Here is a 24,100-nt window from a genome sequence, read left to right as displayed (position 1 = left end):
CACCAGATCAAGGTAACTCCTCATGGTGTCGCTGACCAGGATATGGGTGGTTGTGCCTAGTTACCTGGAGTGAAGCTAGGCAGAAGTAGGAGCTACACAGCCATGGACAAATGCTTTGAGCAGCTACTGAACTACTGCTGCTGCTGCTGGGCTTAAGAGTTGGTCTCCTGACTCTTTCCAACCAATCAGCTGGTGTAGCCAATGAGGCAGCCTGTTATAGGCCAGCTGAGCTTATTAGGTTGCCTGAAGACTCTCAGCTGCCAGCTCTTCTTCCAGACTGGATCTGCTGCAGGCTCTGATTCCTGACAGGCTGGCATCAAGTTTCTCCATAATTCCCTGCCTTGCACAATTCAATCACTGTAGTAGATGGAGAAATCAAAAGGCTGCTACTTTCAGGGTATATCTACACTACCCAACGGATTGGCAGGTAGTGATTGATTTGTTGGGGATTGATTTATTGTGTCTAGTGTAGATGAGATAAAATCGATCCCCAATCACTCTGCCGTCGACTCCGGAACTCCACCACGGAACGGGGGAGCCGCAGCAGTCAGCTCGCCACCGTCCTCACAGCCAGGTAAATCGACCTAAGATACGCCGACTTCAGTTACGCTATTAGCGTAGCTGAAGTTGTGTATCTTAGGTCGACTCCCCTCCCCCAGCCTTAGACTTGCTGCTCCTTCTTCTGGAGTAGCTGAATCCAGTTTGTAAAAGGCATAATGACATTATCGCATTGTACTGTACTTACGCAAATCAGGAAATAAGGAGCAGGTGGGACAGAACTATCTAGATGTATGTTATGCTGTCTTGAGCCAATTATTTTCAAATAAAATAGGTCAATATCTGTTATATGAATAAATCCTATTACTGCTAGATGACCTTCCAGCTCATAGGAGGCAGAAATTTTTGCAGACTAAGACCTATACGTGAGAAGAAGAGAAACATTGTTTTGCATAAAGTGACATCCAGAATTGAAATGGTTTTATCTTATTGCTCTATGTGCAAATTTCCCATAATGGAAATTACCAGCTTGGTAGAGTGGGCGTAAGGAACATGAGTCATACAAAGTGGTGGCCAGAAGAGGATATAAGGAGTAGCCTGTCAGCTTAGTTACAAAGGGATGTGAGATCGAATTTTCAGCTGACATGCAGAAGAAGACAGCCTTCAGACAGAGAGAGGAAACTCTTTTTTTTTTAAATGATTTTTTTGTTTGTTAAAGAAAATTTAAAATTGCCTCTAATACAATAGCATAGTTAAGGGCTATTTGCAGCCCCACAGCCTGCCTGGAATTTGAAGCAAGGGGACGTGGGATAAGGAGATTTCAATCCATCAGATTTTCAGTCTGCTGACTCTGGCTTTGCTCTGGGAGTTTTGCCCAAGGGCCAAATTCTGCAGTACTTACAAAAGGAAAACTCCCACTAACTTTACATTTCCACCGTGCTTCTGGAGCAAATCTCCTGAATGGGAAATTTCACATAGAAGTGAATTGCACAACATAATATTTAGAAAGGAACAAAAGTCTCTGGGTCCTCAAAATTTCATGGTTCACAAAATTAGATGAATATAAAAACCACACAATGAATCGCCCCAAAAATTCCTAAAATCCGCACTAGTTTTACACAGTTCTAACCAACTCATCACTTTTGTGTGGAGTGGTGGGAATGTGAAGGTTGGGATGCTTTTCATGAGGTGGAGGAGAGTTAGCAGGGTTTCTGAGTCAATTAGGACTTTATGGAAGGATATGAAGCTGGTGGGCTAAGTCCTCTGGTACAGCCAATAATTATACTGTAAACAGCTACCACACCTGTGATACTCTCTAACAAAATGGTAGTAGATTGTAAATGTGTATACATTTGCATAAATTTGCAAAACCATTAGAAGCACATATCTAACTATATCTTGCAAGTGCATTGCAGGAATTTCCATTTACATAGTTTAGAAGAAAGACAAAAACCGGATAATTGCTATAAACAGGGCTATTTCTCAACACATGTTCTAAGTAGAGGGAAATACTGTTGTGCCATAGACAGTAAAGCTTGAGAACTACTGGAAAATGTTGGCATTTTAATGATAATCACCATATAGCAAGCTGGGATAAAGTGCTCACATGTACCCAATTTCATGTTCATTTACTGTAAGGGCACATGTAAAAATAAGTACAGAGGTGAGCCTACAAAATGACTGTTGATCTTCAGCTTCTTTTTAAAAAAATAGGTGAGGTCCCAAATGACTGATGAGGCATCACTTACTATCTGAATCTTCTAAATTGTCCAAATGCCATTGCTGATATTGGTGGGATGCCAAAATTTGAGCTCCTATTGGCAAGAGTCTGAACTACAATCAAAGCTTAGTTTGTATTGATTACATTTGTATTATAACAGCAATAGTACAGCCATTCCTTTTTCCTCATTGGAGATCCAGTGTCCTCATTGTGATAAACTACTCTACTTTTGGTTTTGTAATGTATCACTCAGAAATCAGAGCATTGACAAGAAAAAGCAGATGTGTAATGACATGGTCATATAATCAAGTAGCCCTTTTTCAGTAGAATTCCCTTTAAGATTAGACTGAATTTCCATTTCTTGAAAATAGGCCCCTAAAACCTACCATTGAGTCACTAAAGAATGCAAAGAGTAGGTGACTACTCTGAATCTTACCCCTCTCTAAGCAGAGGGAGTACCCTGATATCACAACACGCACACGCACACATACTGGATTAGTGCTCTGACTGACCCTTCTCCCTGGGTTCTTCTTTTATTGGGAGTCAAAATAATAACAACAGAATAAGCTAGGCTGTTCTTAGGAATTCCCTCCAGAACCTCTCTGTCCCAGATCCTAGTCACCTCTGCCCAGAAAGCCAATCCTACCTATTTTTATCCAAGATGTGCTAGTCAGCCAGCAAGAATCAGTCAGCAGCCCTAAGTTCTAACAGTGTGTTTGTGAGGGGTAGGTGGGTACAGAGTGGTAAGGATGAGAGAGGAACAGTTTCTGAGTCAGGTGGGATGGAAGGATGTTTCTGAGCTCCAGAAGTTCTGAGTCTATAGTGAAGTAGGTAGTACAGGAAAAGGTTCTGAGCCTGGACATTTAGGTGAACAGGACCTTGGATTTTGAGCCAGAGGAAAGAGTGAGGTCAAAGGGGGAGAGGCTTCAGAGCTGTATGTGAGATGAGTAGGAAAAGGATGAGTTCTAGGTTTTGAGCTAAGGGGAAAGAAGATCTGGAAAATGGTGGGGTCAGGCTGAAGGAGATTTCTGAGCAGGAATGGGTCAGATTAGATGGAGAATCTGATGGGGTCAAAGTTTCTGAAAGGGGATGGAAATGGCAGAATTGAGTTTAGGTGAGTGGAGAGAATGGACCAGAGTGCCCAGATCCAGTCAAGATCTGACTAAATTGGTGGTGTGCAGATCAGGAGGTAAGAGCTGGACTGGAGGAGGGCGAGGGAGGCTGAGACTAATCAGAAACAGCAAAATGAGCTATTACTGTTTTCTCCTACCCCTGCCCTCTGCTGTAACTGTGTCCATGCTTTTCATTTTGACAGTGATAGATGATTGGAAAGGGAAAACAGTCTTTTTCTTCCCATTTTCCTATTAATCTTTCATTCCCAGCCAATATCTTCCTCTGACTCCCTTGAAAATTTAGTCAATTTGCAGGGAGAGCATTAGGTGAGTAGGGTACCCTGGCAGAAGAGTCAGGGAACTATGGTAAGTACTTGGGGCACCAGCTACCACTGTCTGTATGTTTGCTAGTCCTCTCATGTATTGCTAAACTTGAACTATAAACTGTAGTTGATAAATCTACATGACGGATGAAAACACACCTGAGAGACCTTCAAATTATCAACTATTACAGTTCTTTGATTACTTTGGAACCTCTACTGATACCAGCTCAAGGCCATCTCTGCAACTGTATAGATTAATCCTCTCAAGTTTTTTTATGGAGATATCAGTCAGAATGAAGACATCATAGCTCCTGTCCAGAAATGGTTACTTAATAGCTTGCCTAGGTTACTTAAGGTCAATTAAGTAAATTGGTGCCCCTGATCTATATAAAAAGTGGCTGTTTGATTTTTCATTTGCATCACTTGGTCTTTAAAGTGTACCAAGCTACTCTTTTTGACTTTACATTTCATTGTAATTGCCTGAAATGTTAGCAGCATCTTTGATCTGGGGAATAGTGGTGATACTATGCTGTTGTTTTTGGTTTATTCTGGGAATAAGGAGGAGGTAAGGTTTCTTTTTAAACATATCCCAATGCTAATTTCTGTAAAAAGATAGTGCGTGTATATAGCTAAGACAAAACTAGTCTGAACATTGGCAGATTGATAAGTAAAGGCTAACAGTGCTGATGGTGTTTGTTCTTTGAAATCTTTATATTATAATGGCATTTTTTGTGCACATGAATTTAAAAAAAAACACAAAAAACCCAAGCAGGCTATGCAAATCCATATTCATGACTAACAAAAGACAGGGATACAAAGAAAGGAGGAATCCATTTGTAAATGAGGTTATAAATAATCATCATCTGAGTCTGATTTTCAGAAGTGCTTAGTATGTGCAGCTTCTGTTGAAATCAATAGGATCTGCAGGTGCTCACTATTTCTGAAAAATCAGATCCTACATGTTTATGCTTCTGATGTACAGATGACTGTTTTATCCCTTATACCTTTTTTTATTTATTTATTTTCTGTATCAATGTAGTTCAATCTGGACTGTAGCAATATTGAACTCTTACTTTTAATGCTGGTTACCATTTGGCTTGTTTACTGTATTGAGTAAATACTCTCAAGCCTTTATCCTACTGGCATGTGCTCTGTACAGAAAAAAAGGAATTCATGAATATATTTACTATAAAAAAAGTGGCTCTTTGACTTGTCTTTTGTATCACTCTCTGTTTTTAAAGTGTACCAAACTGTTAGCTACTCCTTTCCAGTTGAAACTCCTGAAATTTCACTCAGATTGCCTGAAATGTTAGCAGCATCTTTGATCTGGGGAATAGCGGTTTTCTGTAAGTTGTAATACTCTTGGTTGTTGGGTTTAGTGTACAGATGCTGGGTGGCGTTGTGGCCTATGCTATACAGGTTAGATTAAGAGGTGATTGTAGCAGGATGGTTTGCCCCTTTAAGGGCCTGCAGAGCTAGGGAGCAGTAGGCTGTGGCTTAAAGAGAAGCCCAGCAGGCAGTTTTTGGGAACAAGCTGATCCAACAGGGAATCAGATCCAGTCATTAGCTGCTGCTTAGCTAGATCAGCTTGTTCCCAACACCTGCTTGCTGGGCTTCTCCTTAAGCCACACCTGGCTGCTCCCTAGCTCTGCAGGTGCTTAAAGGCGCAGACCGCCCTGGTACAACAGTCTGGTGGTCTCTTCTGACTTTAAACTCTATGACTCTGACACGTATTATTTAAAAGTTATTAGTGACTTACTGTGGGTATCTATATACAGGACTATAGTTGTTTGGATCCCAGTTCAACAAAGCACCTGATCACATTCTTAATCTTAAGCATGTACTTTAGTGCTTTGTTGAAATGGGGCCTGTGGGGAAAACTCCCATTGATTTCAATGGTGCAGGATCAGATTCAAGTGGGATATGCAAACAACAATACTGTAATACTCTTTCTTTGGCAAGTTCAAAGGGCTCAGCATTCAGTGTGCTAGAGAGAATTGTGCAAGCCAGAGACAGACCAAATAAGTAAAATAATCCTGTCTTTGTGTCTCTGGAGGTCCAAATGATGCTTGTTCATACATCTTCAATTTCTCCTTTTTCTCTGTCCATTAGAACTGTTAGTAATAAGTTTTTTGTTTTTTATACAGTCTTAATTGAGTGTGCATTTGAGGTAATGTTATCTATTTTAGAATTTGCAGAGCAAGTAAGGGCCCAATCCTGATCAACTAAGGGCTGATTCTTGCAAAGTGCCATGCATCCTCAACTCCCAAGGGGTATTGAGGACACTGAAGCAACTATCAGGTGTTCAGCAACTCCCAGGATCAGGCTGTAGAGGGGCTGACCCTACACTACTTCAACTGGAACAGGGTCAGACCCTAGGTGCTCATTGCCCGATAAAGTCAATGAGAGCTGAGGCAATGACTTTAATGAGAACAAGTGTGGATTCTTACTTACAGAAACTACAAACCAGAAATTCTAGACCTCATTCTGCAAAGCATTACTCACATGAGGATTGCCTATTTGCCTGAATAATCCCATTGAAGTCAGTGGAACTACTTGCATGTTATAAGGAAGAGAATGACAATTATTTTTCACAACACATTTTCAAAAAAGTGGTTGTCTTTAAACTTTCCCATGAAAATTTTGTATAGTTTCCACTGAAGAGCTGAAAACCAAACACCTTTCATATTCAAAACTCATGTACAGCAACTATTTTGGTTTTCAGTATAAACTTTTAGTGTCCCAAAAAAATGAATCTCAATTTGTTTGTTTTTTAACACAGATGTTTTTTATTTTATTTTTTTTTAAACAGAGACATTTTTCAGGTTTCAATTTCTTGTTGAAAAAATGGAGAGAGTTTCTACCAAAAGTGAAACTTTTCCTGAATATTTTCATTTGTTTCAAAAACCATTTTTGAGAGACCAGCTCTCCATACTCAGCTCAGGATGGGTTGGTAACCTACAGCAGGTTACCTACAAGTCAGAAATATCAGCAGACAGGTTGTCAGGAAAAAGCAAATAAAATGACAAAACCTAACAAAAACCGAGTAACCAAAAGATAAAGCAAATAAATGTCCCTTTCATCATGCCATGAAAGCTGCCAAACTAGGGCTCTGGCAGACTGTCCTGAGAAATCAGCTCAGGTAGTAGAGCTCCTGTACTGAGCCAGCTTTGCCACAGGTCCTGAAAAGTACTGGCATGGGCTCCAACAACAAGAATATTCCAGGCAATATTAACTGCTGGGACAGACTATTTATTTAAGGCACAATTACTTAACTGCTTGCAATGAATAGAATGTTACATTTAAAATGGTGAAAAAGAACCTACCTAAATGTAAAAAATAAAAGCTAGCGTGATATAGCTTAAGTACATTTTTTATTATTGGATTCTAATAAGGCTTCTGTAGGCTTAAGGTCATTCTTTCTAATAGATTATAGACCTCACAATGGATTTATTAGGAAAAGGAGGGCAATTTCCTATCAACACTGATAGAAACTGAATGAATGTTATAAATAGGCTGGTATCACAGTCTTATTTAGCTGGCCAAGCTGAAGGACAGGTCTTAATTTATAACCTTAATTTGTAACATTTGTTTGTAACTTGTAGGCGTCCAGGTGAGCCGCCAGTGGAAAATGGGCTACTTCCATATCTGGGCTGCGCTTTGCAATTTGGTGCCAACCCTCTTGAATTTCTCAAAGCAAGACAAAAGAAATATGGGCACATTTTCACTTGCAAAGTGGCTGGAAAATATGTTCATTTTCTCACTGACCCTTTTTCATACCATTCAGTGATGCGCCAAGGAAGGCATTTGGACTGGAAAAAGTTCCATTTTGCTGCTTCTGCAAAGGTACTGCTTTAAAATGACTGTAGTATTTTAACATTTTAATATTTACTATGAAAAAATCAACATGGTCAAGTCATTCTGTACCTAGTTAAACTATATGTGACTTTTCAGTATGTCTGCCTGTCTGAAAGATAGTCTGTCTCCTGGCTCAAATCATAGAATATTAGGGTTGGAAGAGACCTCAGGAGATCATCTAATCCAATCCCCTGCTCAAAGCAGGACCAACACCAACTAAATCATCCCAGCTATGGCAATGTGTCAAATATTTTATTCCTTAATATAAACAACAATGGGTTTTGCAAAAACAGATTTAGGTTATCCAAGAATAAAGTGACCAGATGTCTCGGTTTTATACCAGCTCAAGGCCATCTCTGCAACTGTATAGATTAATCCTCTCCACACCACAGACATCAGGTCTTCTTCTTATATAGGCTCCCATTATCACTCCACTCACTGTCCTGATTTTTCATACTTGCTATCTGGTCACCCTATCCAAGAATGACATTATTTAGTCATGTAATATCACAAAAATACTGGAGCAAAAGTACAGCACAAGATGGTTTGCACTATTGTGAATTTATATTGAATTGACTAATTTTAAAAACAAATGTACTGCTTGTGAAAGATGCCAAATTAGCAGCCCTGGAAACTGAAATCCTCAGTATATCCACAGAGCAGGTCTGACATAGACTCCCATCAGTACAAGTTTCTTCCCATTAGCCTCGATTAGTTCTTCAGTCACTAGTTGGAGAGATCACCTCTATAAGTCTCTTCCAGGCCCATTCAAACCTTGGCCTTTCTGCCAACAGAATAACAGTTATAGTGTTGGCTGTGTAGTGTGGAAGCCTGTGTCCTAGAATCTAAATTCTAGATTAATCCATACACTCATTTTACTGAGGACTTTTTCTCACTATTGATTTATTCCTTTATTTGCTCTGCAGTGACACCCTGAGAAGGAAATATACCTTTATAAAAATAGAATGTGTCTTTACAAATCAGTTTAATCTTATTTCAGACCACAAACACTAAAATGCCTTAATCATAACTCAAGCTATGTCTACACTGCAGTTGGACATCCGTGGCTGGCCCATGCCAGCTGACTTGGGCTTGTGAGGCTTTGGCTAAGGGCATAGGCGGCAGGTATAAGAGGCTCGTGGAAACTAAGTCTCCCCAAATGGGGCAAGAAGTGACGGATGCGACACACCTCCCTTTGGAGTCAGGCTGGCCGGCCGGCTTTGGAGCGCTGCTGCTGGAAGCTTCTGAGAAGTAGGGGCGCCACCAGTGCCTGGACTGTGGCCCTTCCCATGCTCTTCTCCAAGGCCCCACTCCTACTTGGCCTTTTTTCCCCATGGCCCCATCCATGCTGCACCTCTTCCCCCTGAGGCCCCACCCTTGTTCCACCTCTTCCTGCCCTCACTCTGCCTGCCTCTTGCTTCACTCTGCCCGTGTCGCTTGCCCCTAAGGCAGGAGGGGACAGAGAGGAGTAAGCCATGGACGGGAGGCCTCGGGGGAGTGGGTGAAGAAGAGCGAGTAGTGGGTGGGGGGCCCTTGGGAGTAGAGGCAGAGAGAGACAAGCAGTGATAGGTGGGGTATCCTCAAGAGAGCGTAGCAGAGAGGAGCAAGCAGCAGGCAAGGATCCTCAGGAGGGGGTCCTTTGGGGAGGGGGCAGAGAACAGGGGCCAGAGGAGCAAGTGGCGGGTGCAGGGCCCTCAGGGGAAGGTGCAGAGCGAAGTTGCGAAGAGGCAGAGTGGGGGCAAAGTCTTGGGCAGGGTGACCAGATAGCAAGTGTGAAAAATCAGAACAGAGGGTGGAGGTAATAGGCACCTATATAAGACAACACCCCAAATATCGGGATTGTCCCTATAAAATCAGGACATCTGTTCACCCTAGCCTTGAGGGGGAAGAGGCTGAGCAGGGGGAAGAGCCTCAGGATGGAGTGGAAGATGGGGCCACAGTTCAGGCACCGGTGCCCCCTCCCTCCACCCCACCACCCGCTAGGGAGTTTGTCACATTCCACCTATGGCTAAGGGGCTGTTTAATTGCAGTATAGATGTTTGGGCTTGAACTGGAGTCTGAGATCTGGGACACCTCCCCCTGGCCTCACAGAGTCCTAGAGCCTGGGCTCCAGCCCAAGCCGGAATGTTTACACTGCTGCTAAACAGACCCTTAGCCCCAGTCCTATGAGCCCAGGTCAGCTGGCATAGGCCAGCTGTGGGTTTTTAATTGCAGTGTACACATACCTTATGTGACTATTGCATGGTGTCACTACACGGCGGAGTTCGGGTTCCTTGAGTGCCTTCATTGTGAATTACCATACCTTAATGTGTCTAGTTTTATTTTCAATTAAACTTCAACTCAGTTATCTGGGTTTGTAATGCTTGTTGTGGGGACAAATACAATATCCTTGTAACTTTTTTTACTGTTAAGTTGCTGAAATGTACTCTCAAGCTCCATTGCAGCTTAAAATCATTTTCTATCCGTGCTTTCATCCAGTAAGGTCCCTATCTTGCAAGCTGCAGAGTGTGTTCACTCCCTTTAATGACAATGGAAATTGAGGGCACTCAGCACCTCCCAGGAGATGCTTAGCACTTTGCAGAATTAGGCTCTAACCCTTTCAAAAACAATCTGGTCAACTAAGGGTCCAATCAAACTCTTATTGAAGTCAATGAAAAGATTCCCAATGGGAACTAACTGAATCCCTAAGGATATGTCTACACTGCAATAAAACGCCCATGGCAGGCTTGCGTGCCTTGCTGTGGGGCTATGAAACTGCACTGTAGATATTCAGGCTTGCTGATCCAGGCCAGTCATGGATGTTTTACTGAAGTGAAGACATACCCTAAGTGATCATACTTATTTTATAAGCATATAGCATAGACTATTTTTGTGTGTTTATTTAATACTTACAAAGACTTGTGGCCAATTATCACTTTACAGAGTTGACAGTTCTTATTATATGTCCCTGCGTTAAATTATGAAGATGACATATTGGCTATGATTTCCCTTGTAAGTTATTATTTACCAAGGTTGTGATTATCCTTATTTATCTTACATGCAATTTATTTGGTGGCAGGCTTTTGGACATGGCAGTATTGACCCACGTGATGGAAACACCACTGAAAATATGCATCAGACTTTCATTAGAACCCTGCAAGGTAATGCCCTGAATTCTCTCATTGAAGCTATGATGGAAAACCTACAATATGTCATGCTGCAATCAAGTACATCTAAACTGCATTCCAACAACTGGGCAACAGATGGGCTTTATGCGTTCTGTTGCCGAGTGATGTTTGAATCTGGCTTTTTAACGCTTTTTGGCACAGAGTTTAATTCAACCCAAGACAAGAATCTATCTCAGCAGGAAACCCAGAGAGCACTTATTCTAAATGCTCTTGAAAACTTCAAGGAGTTTGATAAAATTTTCCCAGCCCTTGTCGCAGGCATGCCTATCCATGTGTTCAAGAGCGCCCACAATGCACGGGAGAAGCTGGCAGAGGCTCTGCTCCATGAGAACCTCAGGAAAAGGAACAACATCTCTGAGCTCATCACTCTCCGTATGTTCTTAAATGACACTCTATCGACTTTTGATGATAAGAAAAAAGCAAAAACCCACCTGGCTGTACTATGGGCTTCACAAGCTAACACAATACCTGCTACTTTCTGGAGCTTGTTCTATCTTATAAGGTAAGTAGCAGTGTTCGCAGTTTCCAAGGCTTGATTACACTAGGGCTCCCAACATTAGGTCCAGTGGGACATTTTTAGATCATTTCCCTAGAATAGACAAAGTTTTATTGCACACTTTTGTTTATCTGCCCATCTGTTGGATTTGGAGATATATATTGGCTGCTTTACAGAAAAAAAAATGATAGACTTCTGCAGAGCCTATATTGATGTAGCACCGTTGAAGTTAATGGAGCTATATCAATTTGCACCATCTGAGGATCTGACTAATAGGTCCTAATTCTTCACTCTGCTACCCTGTTTTTACTCTGGTGTAACTCCACTGCATCCAAATCTCCTACAGGTCTTAAAAAAAAAATCTCAGGCTAAATTTCTAGAGCCATACTTTTCAAGATGAGACTTTACACCACCTGCCTACATTTCTGTGATAAATTGACTTAAAATTGAAAAACACTGTACCTACCTACTAATGATAATGATTGAGCTTTAGCTAGCACATTTCATTCAAAAATCCATAAGGGGTCTATTAATTTTACAAACGTTCTGATCCTGAAATCCTTGGGCCCACCCATTGATTTCCATGGAAGTTCTGTGCCTCCCCTCACCCCTGCCCAAGGACTTTGGGATTACAATCTGTATATCTGTTTAAAATCATGTCATCCATTACAAACATCTGCCATATCTATATGGAGGACCAGAAAGTAAAGGATACATTATTTAATTTAAACTACTGGGAGGTGGTGGGGTTTTTTTTTGTTTTTTTTTGGTAGGCAGAATGTAATTATCTAACTGGATACAAGTCAGGGCAGTTGATATTGTGGATGTGATCTATATCTCTCTTCTAGATTTTTAGCTGCAATGGGGCTATCACTATATTCCTTATTCTTGGCATTGCTTAACTGAGATGTCATTATTTAACAGCATTATACATATTAATTTGGTCTTGCTCAAAATTGGATACTGAACCAAATCTTTGAAGACCTTTTCAGTGTTTTGAACAACTGGGATTTTTCCAATATAATAAGTACACTTATATGTTTACTCTAGATTCTTACATAGCTTTTTTGTTTTACCAGGTTACATCCATGGATTAATGAACTACACTGTAGAAAGGAAAAAATGAATATCATATTTAACAGCAAACCTTTTGTACATTACTTAAGTTACAAGTAAGAAACATTTTTGTTTCTGGCATATTGATTTTAGGAGCCCAGAAGCAATGAAAGCAGCTACTGAAGAGGTGCAAAAAACACTGGGAAATGCTGGTGAAAAGATCGACTTACATTTGCCATCTATCTCCTTGAATCGAAAACAACTGGATAATATGCCAGTATTAGGTATGGTCATCACATGTAACAGTACCAGGAACACCCAGATATTTTTCTATCTATAGTCAACAAAACACGTGCTATGAAATGCTAAATGACTATCCAACAGCAGGATAATAAAGCTACACTATATCCTTAGTTAGCAAAGGCCAAACTTTTCAGCAGTCCTGATGTCTGTGGTATGGAGATTATCACAATTTTGAAATGAATCCCATTTTTCCCCATGTAATTTCATGTGTGAGTAATGCTTAAGTACTATGTCATGCAGCACCAGTGATCTATAGGTAAGTCAAAGTAAGGTTTTATTTTGTTCTTTTAAAAGGGCTAAGATCAAACAGAAGGCTCTTACCATATTTGGAGTTGCAACTAATGCTTGAGGAATGTTAAACAATTAATTTCTAACACGGCTAAAAGCATTATTATTATGATACATATCTTTTAAAATATGGGTAACATTTTCAAAAGCACCCAGTGACTGAAGAGCTCACTCCCAAGTCACTTAGGCCCCTGTTAATTTCAATGGAAGTTGGGAACCTAAATACTTGTGAGGGTCTGGGCCTTACAGCTATTGAAATTGTTGCCCTATAATTACTGGTGGGGGGAGGTTCAATGTAACTTTTTTTAAAAGCATTGTTTTTTTTTTGTCAATATCATTCTTGTCCCTTGAGCACTAAGGCTTAGGAAGATACTGCCACACTATTCTGATTTTTTTTTTCCTCCACACCTTTCTCCATTGTCTTTATTCCATTCCACCTCTCAGTGCAGGATCATTCCCCAGTCGCAAGTATTTTGTGCCTCCAGTTTCTAATGTTTCCCTGGGAGGAAAGTGGAGTGTCCTCTGTGCAGATCATCTTGGGAGGGTTACCTCTGTACAGATCTCACCACTCCCTCACAGGGCAAAGAGGTGTCAGCCACCTCTGCTGCAGTATCCTCCCATCTCCACAATCGTCCAGGGGAGAAGGAGCCCACACCTGGAGAATAGTTGGGTGGGGGAGAGCTGAAAGCAGGGCTAGGAGCTGCATATTGAGGGGCCTGCAATTTCAGGCGGTGGAACTGTTTCTTTTTCCACAATGGTGAGGCAAATCCTGCTGAAGAACAATTCTAGAGGGAGGCCACAAAGGGATCTTGTCAGTTTTTTCACTATCCAGACCCTTTCCTTGTTTGTTTCCCTGGGAAGAGTGATCCAGGACAGTTTTTTCTTTTTAGGATCAAACTGACTTTTAAACACTTGAAGTCGGCATGATAAACAAAAATAGGTCTACAAACTAGGGTCCTTGATTTCAAAAAGGAAAACTTTAAAATATTGAGACACTTAGTTAGGCAAGTTGACTGGACTGAAGAACTTGGAAGGCTTGGAATTAGTTTCTGCAACTTTCTCTTAAAGTATCTGGAGCCTGCATCTCAAGAAATGGGGAAAAAAATCTCACAGGGAAGAGTTGCAGACCAAACTGAATGAGCAAGCATCTGAAACAGGTTATTAAGAGAAAACAGAGAGACCACAAGGACTGGAAGAAGGGATGGCTCTGCAAGAAAAGCTGCTGGGGTCACTGAATGAAAATAGGCAGCAGGTTTAGAACAAACAAAAGGAAGTACTTCTTCACACAAAGCACAGTCAATGTGTGGAATTCATATTCCCAGTGGATGTTATGAAGGCCAAACACATAACTGGATTAAAAAAATAATTAGATACATTCATGGAAGATTAGCCATTGATGGACCTTTAGCCAAAAGACTCAGGGTCTCAGCCCCAAATCTGGTGTCCCTAACCCTCTGACTGCCAGATGCTGGGACTGGACAACAGGGGATGGATCACTCGATTGTCCTGTTCTGTTCATTCCCTTTGAAGCATCTGGCACTGGCCAGTGTCGGAAAACAGGATACTGGGCTTGATAGACCATTAGTCTGACCAATTATGGCTATTCTTATGTTCTTACCTCTTGGAAGTCTGGAAGTGTAGGGATAAAGTGAGAACTTCCAAAAGCCAAGCAGAGCTGGATATTGCAAAGGAAATTAAAACCAATAGTAAAGTGTTCTTTAGCCATATAAATAAAAAAGGAAACAAGAAAAAAGTGGGACTGCTAAACCCTGAGGACAGGGTGAAGATTAACGATAAACTAGGTTTGGGCCAACACCTAAATGAATACTTTGCCTCAGTTTTTAATAAGGGCATTGACGAGGTTGGGACAGTGGCACGCTGGCTAATGGAAACAAGGATATGCAAGCAGAAGTTACCAAATCTAGGTGGAAGCCAAACTCAGACAGGCTAATGGGATCAAATCAAGGAGGCTGAATAATCTCCATCCAAAAATATAAAAGGAACTGGCACATGAAATTGCAAACCCAAAAGCAAGGATTTTTAATGAATTAATAAACTCTGAGGTTGTACCCTATGTCTAGAGAATTGCACGTATAGTTCCTACTTTTAAGAAAGGGGTGGGGGGTGAGCCCAGAAACTATGGCCTGCTAAGTTTGACCTCAGTTGTATGCAAGGTCTTAGAACAAATCTTGAAAGATGGAGTAATTAAAGACAAAGAGATAAATGGAAATTGGGACAACACACAACATGGTTTTACAAAAGGCAGAGCATACCAGACCAACCCAAACTTTTTCTTTGCAAAGACAGCCAGTTTTCTAGGAAAAGGAAATCCAATCTACCTGTATTTCTGTAAAGTATTTGATACAGTTGCATATGGGAAATTCTTAGTAAAATTGAAGATGGGGATTAATATGAGAACTGAAAGGTGGATAAGGAACTGGTTAAAGGGGATACTAGAACGGGTCATGGTGAACTGTCAGACAGAATTGAGGTTACTAGTAGAGTTCCTCAAGGTTTGGTCTTGACTAGTCTTATTTATTCTTTCAGTAATTACCTTGGCACAAAAAGTGGGAGTGTGCTAATAAAATTTGCAGATGACCCAAAGTTGGGAGGTATTATCAAAGCAGAGGAGGACCAGGATATCATATAAGATTTGGACAACATTGAAAACTGGAGTAATAGAAATGGGATGAAATGTAATAGTGCAAAGTGCAAGATCATGAACTTGGGAATAATAAGAGATTTTGCTGTAAGATGGAGACTGATCAGTTGGAAGCAATGGAGTATTTGTCCATCATAGGATGACTATGAGCCGCCAGTGTGATGCAGCCATGAAAAAGGGTAATTCAGTCCTAGGATGCATTAGGTGAGGTACTTCTAATAGAGTTAGGGAAATGTTATTACCATTTGTTGGGGGCTGCCTGGGCTGGCAGTAATGCCTAGTGCCAAGTGTCCATGGCCGCTCTGCCTAGCAGTTACAAATCACAGCAGTCTTGCCCAAAAGTGAGAATTGAGGGTTGCTCTGTCTAGTGGCTATAGTCCCAAAGGAGTGGGGGTAGGGAAACCCAGGCCCTCCCTGCGCTACTGGGGCCTGACCTAGGGACCATATATGTGGCCTAGGATCTGGTACACTTACTCATGCCCCTTGGGTCATTTCCTACTTCTGTTCCCTGTACTTCTACTGCTGTCACAGCTCAGTCTTGGGATCCCCCTTAGCATCCTTCCCAGTTCATCTCCAGAGCCTCTTCCCATGGTGACAGTGAGTCGTTACCCTCAGCTCCTGCAATTGACGGGCTTCCAGCAACTTGCTTAGGAGGCTTGGTTCCAACAACTTGAAGTTCTGGTGACTTCTCAGTAGGAGACTGCTTCACTCAATTGCTCTCGTCCCTCAGACAGCCCAGACTGAGCTGAGCTGCTCCTTTCTGAATGCCACTGCAACAGTGTTCCTTACTTTATACTCTCTAGTGCTTTGTCCAACAATGGTGCTTCACCAGTTAGTGGTCTGTTAGGTATTGCAGGCTCTGGTGATATTTAACCTATACATTTTATGCTATAAAATAACACAAATGGCTAGAACTGGTGTGTGTGTGTGTGTGTGTGTGTGTGTGTGTGTGTGTGTAAGTAAATAAAATAAATGCAAATGTGCTATTCATATATATGTGTGTATATATAGAGGCATAATTTCCATATTATAATATAGTTTCTACAGTAAATGAAATTTGATGGTTGCAAACAAAACTTAGGGGAATTCTTCTCTTTATCAACCTCTTACGCTGTTTTCTTAGCTCTATTCATTTTATCAGTTTCCTTCTCTCCATAATATTGCATGTTATAGAAGATTACAGGCAATTACCTCCCCTTTCAAGGTGATATATCAATTCTTTTCATATTAATCATTTCCTTTTTCTCTCTACAGATAGTATTATCAAGGAAGCAATGAGGTTGTCCAGTGCATCCATGACTGTCAGAGTTGCTAAGGAGGATTTCACTTTGCACTTGGATAATGACTCCTACAACATCCGCAAAGATGACATTGTAGCTCTTTATCCTCAGCTGCTGCACTTTGATCCAGACATCTATGCTGATCCCTTGGTGAGTAATTACAGGAACGTACAAACTCCCTGTTCCAGGAGATGTTAACTGCCTGGCCTCAGTGCCCCCCCTGCTTGGTGATTCACTCTACCACACAGGTCCTGGATTTATGCCTGGGAACTCCCTGAACAGGCAGGGATGGGGAGTGCAGTGGAGGCAGCAAAATCAGCACTGGCCTTCCATCACTCTGGAGAAAATTCTTTGGCTGAGCAAAAAAGTCATGTTGATAGGTTTAAAGGCAGTTCCGTTCAGCCTTCCTCAGCCAGAGAAAGCCACCATGTTGTGGTGATTCAAGTGAGGACAAGAGAAGGGGAAGTCTTTAAGGACATACAGTGGTGATGAGAGAAGTGGGAAAGTCTTCCAATTTGGACACATGTACAAAAAGCTAGATTGTAGCTGTCCTCTGTATGGGTCAGTAAAAGACAAGCAGAGGTGTGAAAAGCTTTCCAACACTGCTGCCCCTGCACAGAGGCTAGTATTCTGCTACCCCAAGTGCAAGAGCTGATCAGGGTAAGGGGCCTTGCGAAGGCTAACCTTTCCCAAAAGGGTTTTGAGGACTGGAGGCATGGCCAGCTACAGAGGAGGAGCATACTGTGCATTGGCTGCTCTTCCCAGGAGGCATTGTGTCAGTGCGGTTGCACATCCTGCCAGCCCTGCATCATCTGGCTCTAATAGACATTAAACTTTAAACTTTCATTACAGACATTCAAGTATGACCGCTATCTCAATGAGAATGGAGAAGAAAAAACTATCTTCTATCGCAATGGTCACAAGTTAAGATATTATTACATGCCATTTGGATCAGGAGTAGCAAAATGTCCTGGAAGATTATTTGCTGTCCATGAAATCAAACAGTTTTTGACTTTGGTACTTTCATACTTTGAAATCGAGCTTCTTGACAGCAATGTGCCGTGTCCTTCTTTAGACCAATCCAGAGCAGGGCTGGGTATTTTACAGCCAACTAATGACATTCATTTCAAGTATAGATTAAAATGTCTGTGAATATATAAAACATTTTACCTATGGGGGAAAAAAATCAGTATCAAGATTATCATTGATCTCAAACTCCCAAACAGATTATACTATAATGCTAATGCAATGTGAACACCACACAGTGCTGGTAGGGATTACAGGAATGGCTGTTTTTCCTTTCACCAGGGTTATCATAGGCAAACTGAGATTTTTGTATTGGGGAATCAGGCTTACATTTTCTTTTTTGCCAGCAAACACAACTTCTTCCTGTGAACTGATTAAGAATATTGCCCTCTGAGTTAAATTATTTCCCCATATTTGCTTGTAAACAATTTTTTTTGCCATTTTCACAGATGAAAGGTCTTATTTTTTTCATTATAATAATATTTTTGTTGTATAATGGCAGGACATTTTTGTTTTGTGCCTGTGGAAAATGCTTTATGTTTTCATGAAAAACTAGCACAATTTTTTAGGAAAACCTACAAAATGTTTCATGTTTTAGTGAAACTGCACCAGCTTGTACTATATTCCTGGTGTGAGAATCTTTTCACAAAAAACTTTAACCACATGAGCATGAATCATATTGACTGATGGAAATGCTTTTTTCAGTTGTCTGCTGTTTCATCATTTTTCAATAGTCCAATATCATAAAGCACTGGGGTCAACCATGATTTGTTTTGCTATTCTATACAATTTTATTCATTTCAGTGTTCCAAACACTGGGTATTTAACATCATGCAAGACCAATTAAATTTGGACTGATTTTTTAGGAAAATTTCTTCAGGGTATAAGTGGTTTTGTGGTCATCTGTCAATGAAAAGAACAAATGAGAATCTAATCTATAATTGGTTTTCCCCACTCCTTGTTTTTAGGGATTGAAGGTCTGATTTTGCAACCCTTACTCCTGAGAGTAACCCCTGTCCAGGAAGAGATCACATAAAAAGCTCTCAGCTATTTCCAAACTCCATATATAGGCAAATGTTCCATTACAACTAGTAAAAGTTATTCCCAGGAATTTGGGATTGAGCCCTAAATCTGCTTTAGATTTTCCATCTGCTTCCCTTCTTACTAGCCTTTATTTTAAGTATTCTTGGACAAAGAAAAAGAAAAGATTCTGCTATTTGTAATTATTTATTACCCATATTTTGTCTAATTTTATTTACTCACTTTTCATTTTCAAAAGAGAACTGGTAAAAGCAGAAAATGACACCATCACTTCATGTTTACTTAGTATCTTAACTGTTATGTACAATATAAATATATTTTAATTTCATATTGTAGCTGATATGGTTGTAACCTTAAAATATGGATTATTTTCATAGTTTTGTCAATCATATTTATGTTTAATGTATAATCCATTTATCATACATTGCTGCTCCCACCTAGAGTGCATTTAGAAGTACAATAGTATGCTACTCATTCACAGCCTGGCAGGCCTTGCTGCTTTTACAGTATGGCTTCTTTCCTCTTTTTTTTTTTTTTTTTTTTAAAGAACTTTTTAAAAATCAATGTTCTGGAGTTCGTCGAGGCAGTGGGATATGGTGTGCAGCATATTCTTCCACTATGAAAAGTGGTAACTAGTAGAATGAAAACAAAAAATAATGGGGAAAGACTGAACACACTTCCTCTACTATTTTAAATATATTTATTAATAAATCAGTTTTGTTTTACTTTTACTTTATTCCAGATTCCCTGGAACATTCAACCTCTATCTTCCTTTTCCTATCTCCTTTAATTTAGCTGTCTTTTCAGCAGCACTTTGTGGCCTAACATGCTACTTTCAGTTCACTTTGTACTTTGAAAACTAACTTAGAAGTGTTAAACAGTTGCTAATGTTGGCCTACAGCACCACCTTCCACAGAGATACCTATGGGAAGGAGAACATAAGAACAAATTCTCTCCCAGAACTCCATGGGAGACAGGTGCAGGATCTGCATCTTGTGGAATGGGTATTGATTTTAGCCCCAAACTCTGCTGATTGCAAAGAATCCACAAGAGGCACAAAGGCCTGTGTTAGCTCTGAGGACCTAGTAACTTTTGCCCTTCTACTGCTTCCTGGAAGTGCAGCTCCACTGGAGACAGCTATCGGGCTTTCCCCTGACCATGCCTGCCCCTCTTACAGGAGTTTCACACTGTACAGAGGGTGTGTGCATTAAGGTAGCATAGCCCCAGGATCTATTATCTTTTCTGGATAATATCTCTGGGTACTGTCCTTGGGAGGGTGATGCACCATTTCCCTCAGTCTTTCAACTTCTTCTCCAGCTTGCCAGGTCCTACTACCTCTCTCCTCCTTTTAGGAACCTGTCCCAATAAACAGTCCTGCCTAGGGTTTGGGGATGGGGTGTGGTGCACAGAGGTAACCAGCCACCCCGTACATACTGCCCAGTACCACTTTACATAACAGTTCAGTTATAAGTAATCTAGCCACCCCATACCTCAGGATTGGCTCTTAAATCCTCCTGCTAGTGCATCTCTAGCACTTAAGAAAGCTCATGTTCCTCATTTAAGCATTGATGCAAAGCTCTCTGAAGCCAACGGAAAGATGCCCATTGCTTTCAGTGAGCTTTGGATAGCCTAAACAAGCAGAATACACCAGAGGCAACCTACATATGCAAATTGGCACCGTAGTATCAGCAGCTTGGACACTAAGGAAAATGAACATCACTTGAGTAAAGCATTGTAAAGAACACATTAAATGTACTATTCATGAACTAGATTCAGGGCCGGCTCTAGCCATTTCCCCGCCCCAAGCATGGCGGCACGCCGCGGGGGGCGCTCTGCCACTCGTCTGCCCTGCGGCTCTGGTGGACCTCCCGCTGCGGATGCTCCACCAAAGCTGTGGGACCAGTGGACCCTTCACAGGGACGCCTGCGGGAGGTCCACCGGAGCCGCCTGCTGCCCTCCCTGCAACCGGCAGAGCACCCCCCGCGGCATGCCGCCCCAATCACGCGCTTGGTGCTCTGGGGCCTGGAGTCGGCCCTGACTAGACTATATCTGATAGTGATTCAAATGCTAAAATAGCTGTTACTACCTATTATTAAAAATCTAGATGAAAAAGTGCTTCCTTGCAACTTTCATACGCCCTCCAACATTTGTGCTGGAAATAATCTGAATTGTATTTTTTAAAAAAATATCGTTCCAATTAAAATAATTGTAAATATGTGATTTCTCTGTGTGTGTGGTTTTTATTTATACAGTTGTGAGTTGGGCTAAACCTTGTTGTCATGGGTCACGCATAACCACTGTCCTTGAAGATAGCTGTGAGAGACAATTTAAACCCCCTTCACCAATAAAAAGCATATGTGAGTTCACTCAGAAATTTGAACTATGCTGGCTAAGAGCATTTGCTGGCCATTACATTGTTTGAGTAAGGGGTGTATGGGTGCATGTGTATGTGTGGGTTGTTTGGATAAAGGGTAGGTGGGGGTGGGGGTAAAGAGCAAGACAGAGAGAGAGAAGCAGAAAGAAAACCAAGCAGGCACAGCCTGGGAGCACAGCACATGGCCCTGGGAGAAGCCTAGAGAAAAGTTTTGGGTTGGGATGCTGGCTGAAAAATACCTGGACCTGTAAGCAAGGACACTGTCTCCCATTGTTCAAGTCCTCCTTGTTAAGGCAAATAGGGATTTGTAATTCTTTGCAAATAAACAAAACTGCATCAAAGAAATACCCGATTCTCATCAGGCTCTCCTCCTATCTGGAACAACTCACAGCACCACAATTTGGGCTCCCCACTTTGGTCCAAAGTGGTAACAATACTGTATATTAGATACCTTTGCTCTAAAAATGAGTCCGCATAAACATACACAGCATTGAAGGAAGAGAAGGCCTTGAGTGAAAAAGGAATTATATTAAATCCAGATCCAATGTAGAATGAATCTGTGTTGGCATTGGGGCTGAAATGGTTGAGGGGGCTTAAATGCAGCTAGCACTCCCAAGACATTTAGAAGCTGTGGTTTTGCAGTACTGTCTCTTGTCCCTGTATCCATGAACTTTGTTTTAAAAATTAGGTTGTTAAATAAAATTCTAGCCTGAGACTAAATCTTTAGGGTTCTCATAAGGATTTAGCTATTCTGGCCAACACTATTTTAAAAAGGTCTGTTTTGTTGAATGATATTGTTATTCATGGCACAATCACGGGTGGGGGAGGGGGGTGGCAGGGGACTAAGCGTCCCCATCCCCCCTTGGTTCTTGGCCAGAGCTGTAAATATGGGCAGGCCACACCCCCGTCAAGATGGAAGGAAGGTTGGGCCAAATATGGGAAGCACTGTGCATCATGCTGCAATGACACTGACTCAAATTTGGCCCAGCCAGTGCCCTCCTCTCCCCCATTATGACAGAGGAGTGTCTGGACCAAATAATAGTGGAGCTGCAATCCCATGGAATGGCTTGGTCCCTTCCACTTTTGCAATCTTTCCGGTGTCCATGAGCACCAGGCACCCCCAGCACCCTGGGAGAAGTGGAGCAGGGGGCATTCCCAGTTCCCAGGAGGGTGGGAGGATTGGATCTGGGCTTTTAGTACCTCCTGGAAAAGTGGAAATGAAGGAGATGGGGTCTGGGGCTCTCAGAACTGCTGGCCCCTGCTGGGGATGGTGCTCTTTAGCTTGACTGGCCCTCTGGGTAAAAGCTTGGGATTAGGTGCAGCGGGTAGAGCTCAGAACTAGGTGCGGGGCAATGTGGAGTATAGAATACAGGGCTGGGTATGGGGCAGCAGCAGGGGAGTGTGTGTAGATCTGGATGCATGGGAAAGAGCACAGGTCTGGGTACAGAGGCTGTGGGGCAGGGAGGGAGTGTGCAGGGGGAAAGTACTGCAGGAGAGCTTGGGGCTGGTTGCAAGGCAGAGGAGGGAGAACTCTATGCTCTCTCCTTAGGCAAATGCTGGTTGCATGGCTGGTGTGACTTGTATTTCCATAGCACTTGCCTCTTCAAGTGCTGTTCAAATGTTAACCAGCTCACTACTAAAAGTCTGGATGCATCTCTCAATCACATCAGACCAGCCAGCCCTCACAAGCCTCCTCTGAACAAACAGGGCACTTCCCCAGCACAGCCCAACTTCCCTTATCTCTTGCCCTGTTGTGAGGAGGACCAATGCCCTGCTACCCACTTGATTGTCTTCCAAGGTAAAATGTCAGCCCTGTGCCTTCTAGGGTGACCAGATGTTAAGGGGAAAATATCAGGACCGCCGTGGGGGAGGGGGAGGGGATTTTTTTTGTTTTGGTTTTGATTTTTGTTTACACTCACCCTTCCGGGAGTTTGGCAGCAATTCAGTGGAGAGTCCTTCAGTTGCAGATGGTCTTCAGTGGTATTTCAGCAGCGGGTAATAAATCTTGCTGCCAAAGACAGAAGCACCTGCCGCTGAAATACCGCCGAAGACCATCCATGGCTGAAGGACTGTCCACCGAATTGCCGCTGAAGACCAGGAAACAAAATATCCGGACAAATGGCGTCCCAACCAGACTCTGGTCGGGACGCGGGACAAACTCCTCAAAATTGGGACAGTCCCAATTTTATCGAGACATCTGGTCACCCTAGTGCCTTCTCTTCAAATATACCTCACATTTCGCTCCACCTCTCTCAGGCTTCTTCTAGTTTTCTTTCTCCTTTATTTATTCACCTCTTTGCCTTCTTTCTCCTCACTCTGTCATTCCTTTAGTTTTCCTTCTCTTAAGGCCCCTCTCTCTTCCTATCTCAGACTCCCACTTTTAGGCTTCAGCTGAGGGCCACACTCCCCAGGGGACAATGTTGGTGCTGTCAGGCTGAGTGCTGTTTGTACCAACCTCCTAGCCAGCAGATACAGTCAGGGCTCTCTGTGCCAGAGGCTGTCCTGCTCAGTTCAGAGGGAACACAGAGGGTGCTAGGAGATGACAATGCCTGTGGTACAGAGAATGCTGTACTCTGCCAGGCAGGGAAAGAAGAAAAATCTGCCTGACAATGCAGTAACAGCACAGTTTGGCAAAAAATTGAACTTTTGTCCTAGAAGAACTGGAAATCAAACAGAGGCAAATGGGATGGGCTGTGGTTTGAGGTCCTACAAAACCGCCCAGAGACACTGCTGTGGCAGAAACAGATAGTGTCCCATAATGCTCTTGTGCAGTAGCTAGAAAATTTTCAGGATCAGCTGGGTAGGACTATACAAACTGCACTACACCTGATCAGAGAATATTAATGGACTGGACTGATCGATCATGGGTTTGATGCGAACCCAGCTCTACCCTGAT

At 42.0% G+C, this 24,100-nt stretch overlaps 1 protein-coding gene across 1 annotated transcript; it reads left to right on the top strand.

Annotated features, from left to right (window-relative positions):
• The first annotated feature begins 4,138 nt into the window (after positions 1 to 4,138).
• Positions 4,139 to 17,915, top strand: LOC115645193 (cytochrome P450 7A1). The gene is made up of 6 exons (XM_030549570.1): positions 4,139 to 4,218; positions 7,259 to 7,499; positions 10,570 to 11,180; positions 12,384 to 12,514; positions 16,738 to 16,913; positions 17,616 to 17,915. Exons 1-6 carry the CDS (start codon positions 4,139 to 4,141, stop codon positions 17,913 to 17,915), a joined length of 1,539 nt encoding a protein of 512 aa, XP_030405430.1.
• The last annotated feature ends 6,185 nt before the right edge of the window (positions 17,916 to 24,100 follow it).

This window comes from Gopherus evgoodei, chromosome 2, assembly GCF_007399415.2.
Source record: "Gopherus evgoodei ecotype Sinaloan lineage chromosome 2, rGopEvg1_v1.p, whole genome shotgun sequence".
Lineage (NCBI taxonomy): Eukaryota > Metazoa > Chordata > Testudines > Testudinidae > Gopherus > Gopherus evgoodei.
This window is presented reverse-complemented; position numbering and strand designations above follow the sequence as displayed.